This window comes from Anarhichas minor, unplaced genomic scaffold, assembly GCF_050575085.1.
Source record: "Anarhichas minor isolate MPS153535 unplaced genomic scaffold, ASM5057508v1 ptg000014l, whole genome shotgun sequence".
In the NCBI taxonomy this organism is placed as follows: domain Eukaryota; kingdom Metazoa; phylum Chordata; class Actinopteri; order Perciformes; family Anarhichadidae; genus Anarhichas; species Anarhichas minor.
The window spans coordinates 15,864,453-15,882,802 of record NW_027466460.1 but is presented as its reverse complement, the minus strand read 5'-3'; the positions used below and the strand labels follow the sequence as shown (position 1 = coordinate 15,882,802).

General features: G+C 44.2%; 1 protein-coding gene and 1 long non-coding RNA gene across 3 annotated transcripts in view; one reads left to right on the top strand and one right to left on the bottom strand.

Moving 5' to 3' along the window:
- LOC142949893 (hexokinase-1-like) overlaps positions 1-13,146 on the bottom strand; it is an 18,078-nt gene extending 4,932 nt beyond the window's left edge. The window contains exons 1-13 of the mRNA XM_076091759.1: positions 12,714-13,146; positions 9,641-9,803; positions 6,921-7,069; positions 4,340-4,459; positions 3,935-4,030; positions 3,339-3,438; positions 2,835-3,018; positions 2,401-2,556; positions 2,050-2,283; positions 1,324-1,628; positions 969-1,117; positions 646-765; positions 295-390 (exon numbers count right to left, since the gene is read on the bottom strand). Of these exons, the coding sequence (XP_075947874.1) occupies positions 295-390; positions 646-765; positions 969-1,117; positions 1,324-1,628; positions 2,050-2,283; positions 2,401-2,556; positions 2,835-3,018; positions 3,339-3,438; positions 3,935-4,030; positions 4,340-4,459; positions 6,921-7,069; positions 9,641-9,803; positions 12,714-12,776 (1,935 nt within the window). The 5' untranslated portion in view covers positions 12,777-13,146. The remainder of the gene's footprint in view (positions 1-294; positions 391-645; positions 766-968; positions 1,118-1,323; positions 1,629-2,049; positions 2,284-2,400; positions 2,557-2,834; positions 3,019-3,338; positions 3,439-3,934; positions 4,031-4,339; positions 4,460-6,920; positions 7,070-9,640; positions 9,804-12,713) is intronic.
- The window catches only part of LOC142949939 (uncharacterized), a 21,164-nt gene extending 2,814 nt beyond the window's left edge, over positions 1-18,350 (top strand). The window contains exons 1-4 of one of the 2 annotated variants that reach the window (XR_012954113.1): positions 6,893-8,015; positions 9,234-9,302; positions 9,653-9,791; positions 17,640-18,350. This is a non-coding gene — a long non-coding RNA (uncharacterized LOC142949939). Of the gene's footprint in view, positions 1-6,892; positions 8,016-9,233; positions 9,303-9,652; positions 9,792-17,639 lie in introns of those variants that run through there. The other variant, XR_012954112.1, reaches the window with a different exon arrangement.

Sequence of the window (18,350 nt, the reverse complement as noted above, 5' to 3'; positions counted from 1 at the left end):
TTCTATGTTGTAGCAACATGAGACAACAATGAGCTACGAAGAGGACAAAAAAACGTATATATGAAGTCTTTAAGTCCTCGACAACACATTCAATCAAAAGCTGCAGCGGTGCGTCAGCAAAGCAGCAGCTGGAAGTTCGTTTAAGTTTTCAGATATTGATACTAAACGGTGTAGATGGTACATTTTACCCCAACCCCAATGACTCGTTAAAAGCAACGGACAGAACTGTGGCGATGGCGTAGTTTTAGTAGCGTGACACCTCGTGATGATCGGATGTACTTCCTGTTTACGTACCTCTTTCCTCTTGATCGCTTCCCGAAGGAGCTCCACCACATTTTCCCCCTCACAGTCTGTGGCCTTGAATCCTTTGGTCCAGGTTACGAGGATACCCTGCAGAGCACGTAACACTTACTGGGAAATATCTAACAAATACTGTTGGGATAGTACAGCACTCTAATAATAATAATAACAACAAAGGTAAGAGGCTGGAGCAGCCTTCTGACTGAAAGGTCAGCTCTTGAACTTCACGCCACGCTTTGCATTGATATTTCTGCTTAGCTCCACCTCTATTTCGTGTAATTCTTCGGTCCTTCCTATTTGACAAGAAACGTGTGCTATTTCTGAGATAATCATCGGAGAACATACTGCGTCCAAGCTGGTCTGATGGCAGGGGAAGGAGAAGGTGAAACCCAGCGGCAGGCGAGCGCTCTTCATTCCCATGTAGTCCAGGAAGTCGGAGATGCAGTGCACAATGTGGTCAAAGAGCTGGAGAGAGAGACGTGCTTTTAGTGGTTTGTATACTGGGAGATACGGTTAGTTTTGCGATCACTTTATTTTCTGTAGAGAGACGAGATGCGTCGTCTAGATGTTGTTTGTAGTGTTTATAGAGAAATGGGAATATGTATCTGGGGAAAGTACAGGATCATCTGTGTCTATGCAGAAAAGACTTGTCAGCATGAGGTCCTTACCTCCTCTCCTGTGCCCTGCATGACTTCTATGGGAATGGCGTAGATTTTGTTGTGCATCTCCACTGATCGCTTCTTCCCGCTGCGAATCTTGACCAGAAGCACGCGGAAGTTTGTCCCCCCGAGGTCCAGAGCGAGGAAATCTCCGTTCTCTGTATCACGAGAAAGGCGTTTTTAGGTTAAGGCCAGGCTACACCCTATAGATAGACACAGTGATATATTTATTGGAATCTTAAGTAATTACATTTTTAAAGGAGACTGCAAAAAGGTAAGAAACGTCAGAAAAATGTAGCATTTATCATTGAAACAAAGGGTCCTTCCCTCCCACCTCTCTGCATATCGATATATTTCTAGTCACCTGTTCCATCGGGTGTTCTTCGGACAAAAGTAGGCAACATTTTGACCGTGGCTTCCTGGTGGGTGTTCTTCTTGAGGCCTCTTTCAACCTCCTGCCTCATGCGTTTCTTCACTTCTAACAGCTGCGCCTTGCTCAGCCGGAACTCGGCCATAGTCTGCTGAATCTGGCGCGCCTGCTCCGTCAAACGGTACGCCACGGCCGTCACCATGGCCGCACCCTTCGCGCTCCCACTCTCGGACAGCAGGAAGCGGACGTCTGAGTCCGGGACCAGGCGGCGCACCGTTTTGTGCAGACGGCGGGCATATCTGTTTCGGAGAGCAGAAGATCTGTGAGAGAGGCTCCATCGGTACTGTCGGTTATATACCTATATATATATATATATATACAAAACGTCAATAACTCATTTGATTTTAACCACAGTTTGCTCAGAATCATTAGTTTGGACCTAAAGAAAAATCACGATTTTAGCTGAAACACTAAATCATCCTGCCCTACGACCAAATTTGGATTTGTGTGGGAGATTTTCTTTGTGTTTGTGAGTGATATATGGTAAATCTTCCCACCAGTGAAATGAATGCCGGCTGTGCATCCTCTATATTCTTCTCTGCCTCGTCCTGATCCCTAACCCTCATCTCATTCTAGTTTTGTAGTAGTATTTAGGCAAACACGTCGGCTAACGTAGATGCATGAACTCCCAACTTCCTCTTCTCTTCAAAGAACACTCACTGAGGGTGCATCTTGTAGAGGGACCCGTCGATGCCCACGGTGGTGCGTAGGCGAGCGACTCCTTTGTTGTCCTTGAGACGAGCGAGGATGCCTCCCAGGGTAGACGCGATCAGATTGGCCGAGCGGAAGGACACGATGGCGCACACGTGCTGCACAGCCAGACAGTCTTCATCTGAAGGCTCCACCCCGAGCCTCGTCAGGATCTCCATACATTTCTTCAGTCCTTCTTTGCTCCTAAAATGACAAGTATTCCATGTTATTAAAGATCTCATCCCTGCTGCTGAAGTGAAGCGATGAACCAGCAGATGATCTTCATTGCCATAAGAACAAACCAGATGACTTTGTACTCACTTTTCAATGGCGGAGACATGTTTTGTCTCGATCTTTTCTTTGGTCAGGAGCTCGGGGGTGATCCGTCCCTCAAACAGCAGCCCCTCTTTGGCCATCTTGACCAGGATGAGTCGAACCAGCTCCCCCATGTACATCCCACTGACCATCTTTTCAAACCTGAGCGGAGAGATGACGTGTCGCGGATACAGTTTGTGTTAGTCTTTTTATTCCATGTTTTGCAAAGCATGTACTGTATATTTCACAGCTTGAGGAGTATTCTATGTTGGGCGGGAGTGTCCTACAGTTAAAGAACTATAATTCCTGAAACAACTCGCACAATATGGGTTTACAAATGTCCGAAGGTGCCATATCGCACAGGGTTTTCCGAGCAGGGAAGACTATATTTGCTGAAACTCTTTCTTGAATGAATAAAGCTTTGAAGGAAAACATCTCACAGCTGCTTTCCTGGGTTGATGGAGCCCCTGTCGATCTCACGGTCAAACTCTGTGCGGATGTCCTCCAGGGACCCGTCATCCCCGAAGGCTCCCCACTCCGTGTTGATGCACATCCGGCCTTCGTCTCCTTCCACCTGGTCAATGTGACGCAGCTCTTCCATGTAGCAGGCATTTGTTCCCGTTCCTGAAAGGATGCACAGCTGCATGACACACGTGTCTGTGGTTGTGTTGCTCTGTGGAGCTCAGTGGTGCCTTGTCCTAATGATGCCAGGGTTGTGGTTAGAGTAACTTTGGCGCCCCCACATGTAGAACTGTGCTTATGGTGCTGAAAGGTGCTTTTGGATTTATGTCTTTTTACCTTTCAGCTTTTTAAAATCAGATTAAAACAGATATAATTTTATGAGCAGGTCGTTTCTCGCCACAGTCGATGCAGCGTCGGTCCTCAGTCATCACTTTTATTATTTGCTCTTCCAGGATGCTGTAAAAGCAAGTGTGTGTCTTTACCTATGATGATGCCCACTTCACAGCGCTGATCGTCAAATCCGCAGGTCATCATGGTGCCAACTGTGTCATTCACCACCGCCATGATGTCTGCCTCATAGTCCTGGAAGAAAAACAAGATTATGTTTAAACTTAAGTAAAAAAATTAATAAGTCAATCACTAAGTTTGGACTGAGCAGACATTTTAAAAAGGTTTACCATCATTGTTGGGACATCATGTTCTCTTATGTTTACGTATTGCATGTTGACTCGTAAAGTAGTCCCCATGGTTAGTGCATGTTAAAATGCATCAAACAATAAAACTATGTTTTAATAAAACCATATAACTACTACTGTGTATTGGGGCCATTGATGGTTAAGACAAATAAGGTTACAGGGAAAAACTGTAGAAAAAAAGGAAACATTTTATTTATGAATTGGGCCCATTCAGAAGAAAACAAAACACATTTTCTCGTAAATTTACCAATTTAATGTCTTTTTTTTTGTTAGGAATATGACCGCCCTCCCCTGGTTCCATTATGTACTTATCTTCTAAACCTTCATGGTCATAATGCACCATCGTACATGTTCAAACTGCTAAGTTAAAGAACTGAACTCACCCCTCGTTTCTTGATGGCCTTGTTCAGAAGATTCACAACGTCCATGCCCTCAACGCCGCTGGCTTTGAACTTCTTTGTCCATGTCAACAGGACGGCCTATAAAGCGAGGGACGAGGACAAACTGTAAGTTACAGTCCGACGGCTTGGCAAGTCCAAAATGTCCGTCCATTGCTATTCCAATCACGGCGTCACCCTCCCAACAACACGTCTCTATAAGCCTTCTTCCTAACGGAGCACAGTGACATTAATGCGCTTCTGTTTTAAGTACTCTGTCTCCACAAGATCACAGAAAACATCCTCCATTAACGTTTAATCTTGGAACCTCCAGACGTGAAAGAAGGAACTCACCACAATATAAAATACATAGATGTGTAGCACAGTTATCCCTTTAACGTGTTTGTTTACCTCGTCCAGCTTGGTTTGGGCACAGGGGAAGGAGAAGGTGAATCCCACAGGGAGCTTCTTGTCCTTGATCTTTTGCTTCTCCATGAAGTCGCCCAGGCAATCTGCAACATGGGAAAAGAGCTGCAGACAGAAAGGAGACGTTTACACTGCAGAAGATAACACACCACAACCTTTGACTCACATATTTAACTAACTCTTTACTCTTAACGTCTCCGGCTCATCTCAGACACTCAGTAGCACGTTCAGTTTTTTATTCAAACTGTGTTATAGAGGGTAAACTAAATATTGGAAACACCTCTCAGTAAAACGCAGTAATATTCAAATCTCTCTAAAATAGTTTAACATTAAAACATTATAAACTTTGTGAAAGTAGGATTTATTTGCAGGACTGGTGCACGACACTGTATTCGTTGTTTTAGCGATGTGTACCTAATAAACTGGCAACTGAGTGTAGATGGTGTCACATTTTAGGAGGCCAGAAAGACAGATGAAGAAACATCGTCGCTTAACCTCACGGCACTATATTCACAACTGATATTTAATATCACTGTGAAACTAGTATTTTGTGTCATTTCTCAACAAACCACACAATAATGTTTGACACAACTTTGACAACAAACCGAAGTTTGTTCCTCATGTGAAACAAGAAGAATGTTCATGTTTTTGTGACCTAACTTGTGTCATCATCAACAGCACCTGTGTGGTCACTGTAACCCAAACAACAGCCTATTCTTTAACCTGACCTCATTAGTTGTGTTGCCTAAACTTAACTGAGTTGTTTCTGGTGAAGACAGAAGTTTATTTTGTAAACAGCGTGTTCATGTGACGAGTGGAAACTGACACGTGTTGCTGGACTTTAGGAGGAAAACGCACGAAAAACGAGGAGTAACTTTCCGCAGGATATCATGCGATGAGGATACGTTGGATTACTTTCCTTCAGTAGCAACGTCTACGTTCTGTAGTAGAAAATCTAGTTTTGGAAGTTCATTCAGAATCTTAGAAGATAAGAATCTTGATTTATGTTTTTATGTCTATATTTTACCAGATCGCTCTCCGTTAAAACAAACCTCTTTGTTAACAAACCTGTTGATACAGCTCCTAACATTTTTGGGCAGCTGTCCCCTTGACGTTTCATTAAACAGCATCTGTCTGTGCGAGTCACGGTCTGGACCAATCGCACGGCCCCAGGCGGTCTCTCGTGTTTTGATTATCGTGTTACAACACGACCGCCAGCTGTTCCCCACGAGTGAACTGAAGGTCAGCGGCGCTTCTGACTTCTCCGTCGTGACCCTCGGCGTTATTAAGAGGCTCACTTTACACATGTTGATCCCCGACCTGACCTCCAGCTTCTATGACACTCAACCTGAACGTGTTCAGTGGACGCAGTCGAGCTCGTGTCCGCTCAGTGTCTGTTGATGACGGGGATGTACTGCGTGTGGACGGGTTAGATGGATTAGATGTTTATAGTCTATTAAATATGAAACATGTTTAGGGAATAAACACAACATCAAACACTGATGTGTCCAAACTAAAACATAGTAAGTAGAGAGAGAGAGAGGGGGGGAAGAGAGAGAGAGAGAGAGGGTGAGAGAGAGAGGGGGGGAAGAGAGAGAGAGAGAGAGAGAGGGGGGGAGAGAGAGAGAGAGAGAGGGTGAGAGAGAGAGGGGGGGAAGAGAGAGAGAGAGAGAGGGTGAGAGAGAGAGGGTGAGAGAGAGAGACAGACAGAGAGAGAGGGGGGGAGAGAGAGAGAGACAGAGAGCGAGATAGGGGGGGAAGAGAGAGAGAGACAGAGAGAGAGAGGGGGGGAAGAGAGAGAGAGAGAGAGAGAGAGAGAGGGGGGGGGGAAGAGAGAGAGAGAGAGAGAGGGTGAGAGAGAGAGGGTGAGAGAGAGAGACAGACAGAGAGAGAGGGGGGGAGAGAGAGAGACAGAGAGCGAGATAGGGGGGGAAGAGAGAGAGAGACAGAGAGAGAGAGAGGGGGGGAAGAGAGAGAGAGAGAGAGAGAGAGAGAGGGTGAGAGAGACAGACAGACAGAGAGAGAGGGGGGGAAGAGAGAGAGAGACAGAGAGAGAGAGAGGGGGGGAAGAGAGAGAGAGAGAGAGAGAGAGAGAGAGGGTGAGAGAGACAGACAGACAGAGAGAGAGAGGGGGGGAGAGAGAGAGGGGAAGAAAGAGAAAGAGAGAGAGAAAGACGGGGGAAGAAAGAGAGAGAGAGACAGACAGACAGACAGGGGAGAAATAGAGAGAGAGAGAGAGAGAGAGAGAGAGAGAGAGGGAGGGGAAGAAAGAGAGAGAGACAGAGACACAGACAGAAGGGGGGGAGAAAGAGAAAAATAAATAGAGAGAGAAGGGTGGGAGAAAGAGAGAGGGGGTAGAGAGAAAGGAAGAGGGAGGAGGGGGTGGGGAGAGACATTTGTGTTCTAGAGTTCTAGTAGATCTTAATTTACTTTACGTACATTTCCATGCTTTGTGTTTAGTGGACACACGTTTCCTAAATTAAGCCCAATTGAATTGAAAGAGAGAGAGAGAGAGAGAGAGAGAGAGACGGGGGGGGGGGGGGGAGAAGGAGAAGTTGGTGTTTACCTGTGACCCGCTGCCGTGGATGATGTCATCGGGGGTCTCGTAGACCTGGCTCTCCATCTGAACCGGCTGCTTCTTGTCCTGGGTCACTTTGACACGCAGGATCCTGAAGTTGGACCCCCCGAGGTCCAGAGCTATGAAGTCCCCCTTTTCTGTCACAATACAAATACAAAGAAACTTTAGAGATTTACAAAAAAACAACAACTTCATTTAAGTGCTTATTACGTGAAAGCAGTGATGCAATGTCTCCTTCTGTTGTAGTTTACTGCAGTTTGTCTTTTATGTTTTAAAAACATTTATTTTTACTGTCGGCCAAATGATTTACAAATCCTGAACCAGCGTTGATAAATTAAACCGATTACATTCCAGAGCACTTAAGATGCACTTTAGCTGCTTTTCTCCAACAACCTGCTTTGCGTGAACAGAGCGAGCAGATGTCTCCGTCCGGGGAAGAAACCGAAACGTGAACCGAGAAGCTTTCACACAACGTCATAGAGTTCATTCTATTGTTCCCAAACAAACACACACCTTTATAGAGTTATAGATATATTTCCCATTATTTTCATGATCTGAAATGTTAATAATTTGTAAGCGATGTATGAGAAGACGGCTAATTATTTCTGACGTTTAAGGCCGCAGCTCTCTTTATTTAGGATAAGAATGATTAATTCAGGCTTTGTCTGACACTGATCTACAGCCAGTCACAACGAACGAGGCGGATTAAGTGTCCTGCAAAGGAACACTGCAGCAGAACACATGATAGTGTGTGTGTGTGTGTGTGTGTGTGTGTGTGTGTGTGTGTGTGTGTGTGTGTGTGGACGTACATTCACTGTTGCATTAATCGGACCTTAATCAGACCTGTGACCTTTTCGTTTACAAGGAATCAGCCTGGACATCCCGCCTCCCTGCAGAACAATGTTCTTCATCCAGTGCCACCGTGACTGCAGTGTTTGCTGCATTGTGCTATTTATCTATTTATCTGTGTGACCTGACTGGAATGAGACGTGACCGCCGCCGCCTGGCATATAGAAGTGTTACTGATTTACAGCACAGCGTGCGTCCACTTCATCCACTCTGTCCCACTGTGACCTCATATCAGTGAGTGACCTCGTAGTTCATACACATGTTTGATCTTCAGTATTTCAGTCTGTCTTTGCTGATCAGGCTGTCGGATGTTTATTTGTTTATAACGGTCGCCGTGGCTTCGACCCTGACCTTTCTCGTGACCCCTCCGTCCTCATGAGGTTGTTGAAACCTGAGGCTATTTATAACGTGAGGCGGTCAGCGCGGCCTGTCGCTCTCCACAGTATGTCTGACACTCCATGTTATATCTGTGTGCGGGCCTTTACTAACAGGGACAAGCCATGCCGGGTAGCAGCATTATCGTCCGCTGTAAAGATCTGATCATCACAATATCTTGAAATTAAAGTGAGCGCTGTTTCGCTGTAGCTTAAGTACAGTAACCCACAGTTAAAAAGTAGTGACAGGGTCATTTTCAGGCTGCAATTTGCCTGTTTTTGCCTTGCCTTTCGTTTTACATAAATATAGCGTGTATTTGTTTATATCTATAGCATTTTTGAGCACTTTCACTGACTGAATATTTTAGTTCTAACTTCTGCATTTTGATACTTTAAGAATAAATTAAACTGCAACTTTAGCAGATTGTGAGCCGTAATCAGAATTTTAATTTCAACGTGACACAATACCGTTTATTAGACGGCTCCTTAAATTGTCTCTCAATTGAATTCGAATCAATAAAACTGACATTTCGAGGTCTCCCTCCGACGGCTGCATGTTATGAGACGGTTACAGAGCCCGATCAGGCTGGCTGAACTCTTTGGCCTCGGGGGCCTAAAACAATAGTGGTCCACTGAGTCCAGATCATCCAGAGCACAACACAGAGAGGCCTGACGATTTCACCGCGTCAGCACATTGTTTACTGACGGATAGAAACGGGATGCATCAGGCGCTGCTTTAACACTCTTAGAGTATAGAGTCTATAGATGGATGCTGTAAAACACAACACAGGCACAAACAGCAGCACTGAGGGGCGTCTGAGGGGGATTACTTTGCTTTTAATGTGATTGAGTTTGTCATCCTCATGACAGTGACCTTCATCGTTTGTCATGTTTCCCTGTGTATCAAAATACAATTTGAATTGAACACTTTACTGCATTATGAACTTATGAATAAAAGCCCCATAATGACTTTTGTTACAGTTAATGATACTCATCAGCGTATTCAACTTTATATTTTGAATATATATATGAATATATCAATAATAACAGTTTATAATGAGCTTTTTGTACTTTCTAGCTTTGTTTGCTGAGTCAATGGGTTCATTCTGTCAAAGGGACACCAGGAAGTGAAGTCGAGGAATGGCAGGTAATTCAATCTTTAACTAATATTTAACTTCCAGCTGAATATTTCAAACATGACATCCAATAGAATAGTTTACACCAGGATGTCAAAGCTTTTCTCTAAGATGCAACAACATATTAAAGATACTCCTTTAAAGGGTCTCCAAATCCCTCAGCTCACTATTTACAATGTTTAAAAATGTATCTTGAACACAAAACAATCTTCGTTGCATTGTACGTCTACGGGTTAAGTTTTGTCTTTCTTTTGGGCAGCAGGAACCTAGACAATAGGATATATGAGCACTTGAGTTTACCAAAACCACACGTGTTGTTGTCACAATGATCTGTTTTTGTAAACCGCACCTGATCCGTCAGGGATGGCCCTGACGAAGGTGGGCAGCATCTTCACGGTGGCGGTGGGACTGGTGTCGCGGCCGAGCCCGTTCTCCATTTCCCTGCGGAACCGGTTCATGATGTCCTTCAACGTGTCATCCGAGAAGCGCATGGAGTACAGGTACTTATCGATCTGAGGAGCAGGCACAGGACACAAACACACACACACGGTGTTCAAGTTATTAAAAACGAGCTTTACCTAATGTTTTAATTCCCAGGCAGGAGGAATACAGTTTGGGTTTTTCAGGGGAGTTTATGTTGAGTTGAACCACCAACAAATCAGCAACATTACTGATGTTAAATGTTATTGGTTAAGTCAATGATGAAACAGAGAATACAAACTGACTTGACTCTAACTTAACTTAAAAACTACAGATGACCATTTATAGGCTACACCTTTTTTCTTTTGGTATTTCATCATGGTTTAAGCACTGCAAGCTATCCTGAAAAGGCCGCCTCAGATTGTGTAACATCTTACTTAAAGAGTAACTAAACCTTAAGAGTAACTAAACCCCAGTTTTGCCTGAAGTGCATCTACCCTGGAAAATCTAAATGCCTCTAGAACATGAGAAAAGCACAATGTTCTATCACCAGTGTAGTATTTAAATCACAGTACAGCACATGGCTTTTCTCTCTTTTCCGTGGACTTGAAATTAAGCATTGCACAATCTGGTGAATCAGTGTTAATGACTGATTATCTCGCTGTGTGCTTTCCTGTCCTGTGACAAGAGTGTGTGGATGCTTGCTAATTACACCGTGATTTAGACAGCACCACATGAGCTGACGGACATTACTGTCTTTAAACAACTGTCCATGATAGCCGGTTCCCCTCCAATTAGCTTATGCTAATCACTAGCGCTATTCACAAGTGCTAATTGCTAATGCTAATCACTAGCATGCTGACTAATGTCATGATTATGGTTAGGTAACAGTGCTGTAAAGGGTCTGTTATGTTGACAAAAGTATAAACAGTATAAACTTAGAAACATTTGTGGATTTGAGTTTCACATAAAAGGCTGGGATATGTGTACGCTAGCGATTAACATTAGCACTAGTTATGTGTATGCTAGCTATTAGCATTAGCGCTATGGATTAGCATAAACGAATCACGTGCTAATTGAAAGGGTAACGACTACTTGTCACTAATACTCCTCTCTCAGTCGAAAGAGGGAGACATTGGTTTTATAAGAGGGGGTGTTGGCTGCCTCCATATACGTTGCTTACCTCCATATCAGCTAACAGCAAAATTCAATTGTAATTCCCGGGTTTCAACCAGTAGAAGGCAGTCGCTAAGCATATTTATAACACAATATTCAAATACTTTGCACTAAAATGTCAAGATTTGGACCTGAATCCACCAACAACACTATAATACCCATATACATTGGTTTTCAGCTGGAAAAAGTGGTTTGGGGGTTTAGTTGCTCTTTTATTAATTGCATGAGAGACATGTTTGTTACTGCGGCTGAGTGGTAGCTAGAAAGTCAATAGAGTCATTCACTTAACTCAAAGTACCACATATTGTGAGAAGGAGCCTGAACCCAGATACTGATGTAGACATATGTTGACATGGGACAAAAGCGACAACACACGATGAAAATACTTTCAATATGTCTTATGACATACAGTGCAGATGCAGTTAAAGCATCTAATGAACGTGTGTGTGCTGCACACTCACTGTTATTGTTGCATAATAACACAGTGCATGCCATCGGGCACGACACAGCACAGAGATCCACTCTGAGCCAGGAAACACAGGCCACACGTGTGTTTCCCATCAGGCTACTCTGTGTGGCATTAGCCTCTCAAAAAGACGAATGCAACGTGAAGTAACGTTAATGAATGAGTATTGAATGCAGTATTTCCAGGAAATCGTGGGAGACACCCACGATTTTTTTATTCCTGTCTTTCTTTGTCGACCTTGTGAGGCTGTGTGCCAAGACGTAAAATCTGCATCTTCTTCTTTGAAGCTAAAAAAACAAAAAAAAAAATCAGATCGTGTCAATGTATTTATAGCTGCACCATTACATCAAATGGCTAAATTTAGCCCGGAAGATATATTTCCTCTGGGTACTTTGGAATCTCCTCCACTGTGTGTTTGAACAGTGCTTGGCTGTTCAACCTGAGTTTGTAAAGAGGCACATCATGGGTCAAAAGGTTTATACTCTTTATTATTATTATTATGCTGAATCCGGCTTATTTACTGTTATCACACTTATTTTACAGACAGTAAGTTATTTTGGCAGCTGCTGAATTTGTCTACATTTCTTAATGTGCAGTGCAGCAGATGTACACGGTTGGATAACTTTCTTCCTTTTTAATGAGTCACTGTTGTAAATCCCACTAACCTACTTCAGCAAAGGCACGTGCACCTACTGCACTGTGACATCACACACGACATCATAAAACTCCCCCCCCCCCCCCATCCTTGGGAACATCTCACCGGTCTGTCATCCCATGCAGTGGCTAATTTCCGCTAAACCAAAGGTCAGCTTCTTTGCATGACCGGAGGCCGTATTCCAGCTCAGGTTGCATCTGTGTCCTGCTAACCAGTTTACGTCGTCTTTGCCTGAGAGTAATAAGAGAACGGGCGAGTTAACAGAGGGAAGATGAAACCGGTAGAGAAGAAGAGAGTGGGGCGGAGCAGCAAGAGATTGTGGAGCTCACGACTTTGCCCAGCAGCCCCCCTCACAGACACCTGTCTGCTTCAGACGCTCTGGCATCCGCTTAACGAGGGTCCGCCTGCAGCACATCACCACCATCACCGACCACGGCCCTTTTCTCAAGGACATCCGTGTCAAACAATGCTAACCCCCTGAGCAAAGTCAAATGCAATCAAATCCAGATTAGAGTTCATCATGGCCTCCCCCGCCTCCTCCTCCTCTTCCCTCTACTTCCCTATTGCTGCATCCTCCTTTTCCCCTCTGGCCTGATACATAGGCTCAGTGCTCTGCTGACATGCAGCTACTGCTAACCGGCGTCCATCAGGCTGCTGTCACACTACACCCAGCTCTCCACCGAAGGCAGCTTCAATGTCACTCACCTTTTTGAGTTGATCATCCTTCAACTCGGTGAAGTAGTAGGCCAGAAGCTGAGCCGCTATCATCCTGCCTGCTCGTCCGCCAGGAGCTGTCAGCGAACTACGAGGTGGTTAGAGAGTTAAAGGAGGGGTAGGGAAGGTGTTTCCTCCACGCTGATCCCTCTTTATCCTGAAGTGGAGGAAGGAGCAGAGCAGAGCTGAGCACCGCGACGAGGCAAGGTTAAAAAGAGAGGAAGGGGGGGGGGGGAGAAAAGTCTGGTGAAACAAGCCGTGCCTGCTAGTCTGCGACAGTCGCACACTTGCAGCCTCACACACACACACACACACACACACACACAAACTTTAACACACAAACACACACAGAGGCTTGGTTTGACTGTGTCTCTTCCCTCTGTGCTGCTAGCTCCCTGTTAGCTCTGGGGGAGATGCAGCAGCTCTCCACACTGGAATGGTGGTTCTGCTATGCCCTACCCCCACAGAGGGGCCCGATTGGCTGAGCTGGGGACGGAGAGGAAGGAGGGGGTTTCTCCTACAGCAGCAGGGGAGTGATAATAAGGGAAAGAGGAGGAGGGGGAGGAGGAGGAGGAGGAGGGGGAGGGGGAGGACTGTGAATCAGGAAGCTGGCCCTGCATGTTAACCTGCCTGTCTCCTCCCAGAGAGCCACAGACGCGTACGTGCAGAGGAGCAAGGCAGCCACGCAATGATGTCATCCTCCCTCTTACCAGCTGCGTCACACACACATACACATACACACACGCACACACACACGAGTGCAGCATCGGCTACGAGGATGAAGGTCATCAGATACAAGCCGTGTCATCCGACCACCTCTCAACAGCTCCGCACATTCTGCAGTTGGAGAAAACTGTTTGTTATCTCCTGCAACACTCTCGCCTCCCAGGGACACTGGTGCCATGTTCCCTTCAACGAGGCACCCAAAGACGCGCTGGACAACTCGCATGTCCGCACTTCATTGCTTGAAATTTAGCTTGATAAGTACAATATCCTTTAAATGTACACCTGGGGGTAACCAAACTATGGTGAACTAGTTCTATAAACTAGAATATGGCTTCAGCATATTTCTAATAGATTGCCCTGTACGTAGTTTAAACACTATAGATGCCGACTACATTTTGTGTAATTATCTCGGTCTTAGCCTCTTGGTACTGAAACCAATATTTTACTGCATGTTCTGTTTGTTACATCCTAATATCAAACTTACAGATTTACATCTTACTTTTGCGTTGGAATCCTTTAAGTGGGCGCTTAGGCCATGAACAGAACCCAATATTTAGCGATTTGTCCCTGTTTTAACTTTACTTATTTTCATCCTAATATTTACATGTACTGAATTGATTTAAATTAAATTGAAGTAATATGAGGGCAATCCAGTAAATTACTATAATGTCAATAATATGAAGTATGTGAAGAGTTGCTCAAATCTAACAAACGACAAACAAAACAAGCTTTGTGAATTTTTGACACAAGTTATGCATTCTAGCTGAGTTTGCTTCAGTACCGGACCTCTGAGCCATATGTGTGAAGCTTGTTCCGTTCAGCAGGTAATTCAATTACATTCAGTTGCAGCTCCAGGTGTAAATTAGTGACCGATTAAAGGATTAGAGGGCTCATATTAAAGCGAGCAGAGCTCTGGGCCTCTAGAGGAGAAGTGAGAGAGCGTAAAAGAGGAGACGGATTGTATTTCACTCTTTAGTTCACGTTTTTCATCTACTGCCAGTGTTCATATCCATCACTACCTTTTGGATCAGGGATCTTGATCCCGCCTAACTTTGTTAGAGAAACTGTTTTGTTAGACTTTGGGGTGATGGGGTAAAATGACCTCTTACGGATTTCTAAAACCTTTAAAGGTTTATTGGTTTGCTTTTAACCAAACTCACCTCTGTACGTCTCTATAACAGAATAGCTGCTATGAATCCTTTTCTCCCCGTTATAGTTATAGGAAGTATCACTGTCAATATATTTTTAGAAAGGGGACTGTAACACTACGCACTCCTCCACCTACTCAACTGTGTTTTGTCTGCAGTTAATTGGATGCATTATGGGAAATATCTTCTGTTTTTAAACTGTGAAACACTTTAAATGACGTCCCCTGATTAAGCCTGATGCAACTACTGTCAGCATTGCTATACATAGTCAGAGACGACCCCACCCCCCCCACCCCACCCCCTCGGTGCAGCTCATCTACGTCACCGCGCTCTTCGTAAAATGACCCGTGTCTGCTGACTCGGTGACGGACAAAGCCTGTGACGTCCCTGAACCGCTGTGATTTAGGACTTCCCTCCTTGATTCAGCTTCATCCTGCCCACAATCCCCCTCCACCTCCTCCTCCGTCTCTCCCTCCCACCCCACCCCCGGAGAGGAGGGAGGGCTTAGCCATCATTCACTCCCCTCTGAAGCAGAAAATCCTTCCTGGTGTCATGGCTGCTTCAGGGTGACCTTCTCTCGTGACCTTTTTATTTGTAGTTCATTCAGTGTCTCTATTGACAGAGACTGCTGACACACAAACCCAATAAACCCCCTCTTTATTGCAATATTGAAAGTCAGTAACCTATAACATTTGACTGACTTTAATTGGAGTTAAAACGTGGACGATTCAGCTTCTCAAATGTGAGGACTTGCTGCTTTTCTGTATTTCAACATATAATATGAATCTTTAGGTTTTTGAGTGTTGGTCGGAATTTGATGTCCTCACCTTTACAATCTGACCTATTTTCTGACACAAACAATTAATCAGTTTATTGAAAATATAAACGATATTGAAAAGAAGTGTCAGTTGCAGCCGTAGCTGTGGAGATCCATGCAAGTGTGTCAGCAGTGTTTATTTTTAAACATTCTGTTGAAAACAGGATAAAGAGTTGAATCAGATAAGTTTTCACTTCATAGCAATGCTTGATATCTTTTTTCACTGGCATTCCAGATGTGACACCTGCATGGGAAATGGCAGGGCACAAAATTAGCGTCATCTCGAGGAGAGGCGAGATCTGACGAGACCAGTGCAAGATCCAAGATGGCCGCCCCCTGCTGCTAGATTGTACACAAACTTTTCCCACAAAATAAATCCCCTTTCTGTTTAAATTCAACTGGAATAATACAATCATTCGATCTGGGAGACCTTGAGGATTTTATCGACGAACATTTCAACCGTATTTTCACCACGGTCGACACGAAAACGGGACAACACAATGACAACCTCGCCTCCACACCAAACAACAAGAGATGCCAACAATCCGACTCCATTTAATCCTCCCCGGAGAAATCATGCTGTACAGACGTTCGTGACATTTTGCTTTCAATCGACAATAAACTCTCCGGACTAGACGCAGAAATAGCTCTCGAGGTCCTCCACAGAGAATTCCAGCAGCTCCGCGAAATCCTCGAATTCAGCCAAGTACAAATATCCACACTAACCAAGGAAAATAAATCTCTCCAACACACCGTTACTTCCCTCACAACTCAGTTACATGAAAGAAGCCGTTCTCGATCTACATGAGAGACAATCTTTTTCCAGAATCACTTCTTAGAATATTTACAGATTAAATCCTCTATTCAGACTAAAAGACAACATTAAATCATTTAATTCAAATCTTCTCCCTGTAACATCAGATCTGTTTAACATCACTACACGAAATAAACTACGATCCAAAAACTTCAAGATAATCTCCCTCCCTTTAAATTTACGGCACAAGACCTAGAAATCATCCCCAGTGCCGACTTCTGGAACCAAACCTGCAAAGAACATCTTCACTATATCCTCCAACAGAAACATGCAAAAATACAAGGTTCTTCACAGAATACACCACGCAGATACATTGTAAACAATGCTGATGTTTGGGATCATTCGGCTGCGTTCGGATGATTTTACAACACTTCATCAGCCATCAGCGACTGGGAGGACGACATATGAAAATAGTCACCTGCAATAACCCTTCACTTTAATATTTTTTTTAAAGTTCTTGCCCTTTTTTCAAAGGGTGGCATGAATATCCAAACCAATGGCCATGCAAACCAGGCCTGTAGATATGAAGATATCCTGCTAATGATCAATGTGTCGGACTGATGAGTGGAGCAAATGACAAACCATCCTAACGTCCAACGTGCAACTGGCATAAAGAAAGAAATCTACTGACCTATTCGTTATCAGGTAACAATATAATGGAGCTTCTCCTCATTACAAACAAGTAGAGAAACAAAAGCATGCTTGAAATGCTGGCAGCTGGTAACACTCAAACAGTCTGAAGGTCCAAGTGAATGTGGCCCCTCAAAGTGGTGAACTCCCTGCTCATCGTGTTATCATGCTCCAATAATCTCTTTTATTCGCACTGCAAACATGCTGTGTACTGGGGCCAGGGAGAGGAAGGAGACTGGAATCCAGCAGGAGACCACCCACACACACACCCACACACACACCCACACACACACACACACACACACACACACACACACACACACACACACACACACACAGAGGGGTTGGATAAAGTAACGAGAGAACTTTCTAACAATACAGCAGCACTGCAAATAAACAGCAATTAGTTGAAGCTTCGTATTGTTTGGATTTTAGAGGACAGACTCAACTTCATCCTCATTTTTGGGTCATGATTTTTGGGGAATTATCCCGCTGAGGGTATTTTTCAGTCAGCCTGCTGTGAGCATGGTCGGCAGTGTAAATTAAATGCCAGATAGAGAGTATGGGTGAAAGGGTAAAGCAACAATTATTGCCCCACACTGCTCTCTACCTCCCAGTACAATGGGGATGAATGGGATCTAGTTCTGTGGTGCTCAAAGCTCTGAAAAACGTCCTTTAACTGTTGCAAACCCAACATTACTATCACTATGTATATCATTTTAGGAGATGTTTATTCTTCCTGCTTTAGTTTGTAAAGTTGATCCTTTATTATTTTCACCCAGAGACCCAAACAGGGCCGTGCTCTGGCCGAACACTATTTCCTGAGATCTTCAGTGAGACAGAAGAACCAACAACACAGGAAGCATCAGAGGATTTATTTTCCCACATCAGCTGATCATCCACAGCAACTTCAAGCAAACAGACACCAGGTGGCAGCATGTAACAGAGAATGTCACCAAGCAGCACGTTCATTTAAAGGGGCACTCCGCTGATACAGGTATATCAGTACTATGAGAACAGGTGATTAATGTCTTTGTGGTTCTCAAGGACGCTTTGTCAAGTCTGAGGAAATGGGGACTGGAGACTTCAGACTAATAATATAAACTGTTTTGAAAACTAGGGACGTCAAGTTTGAAAGATATACCAGTTATGATCTCATGAAAGATGTGATCTAGTTTCATTATGGGACGTTTAGGATCCAGTGTTTTTGGAAGTAGACCCACAGGAGTAGGCAGTGGTGTATTTTCCTTTATGTTTCTTTCAATACTTTTTCTTTCAGTACTTTGCGAGTACATGTAACGTCAGCACAATGATGCTCACTTTGGGGCTGTAAGGATGACATGTGTATAATATAATACATGTTTTGAGGGTTTAATGAGCTCACGTGTCTTATTAAAGAATATTCTGCAGGCCAGTGTCCTCTAAACGGAGGAGGGGGAGGTGACCTTTCCAGTGGAGCCTGCAGGTCAATAAACTGGAGGCCCTGCTGCCTC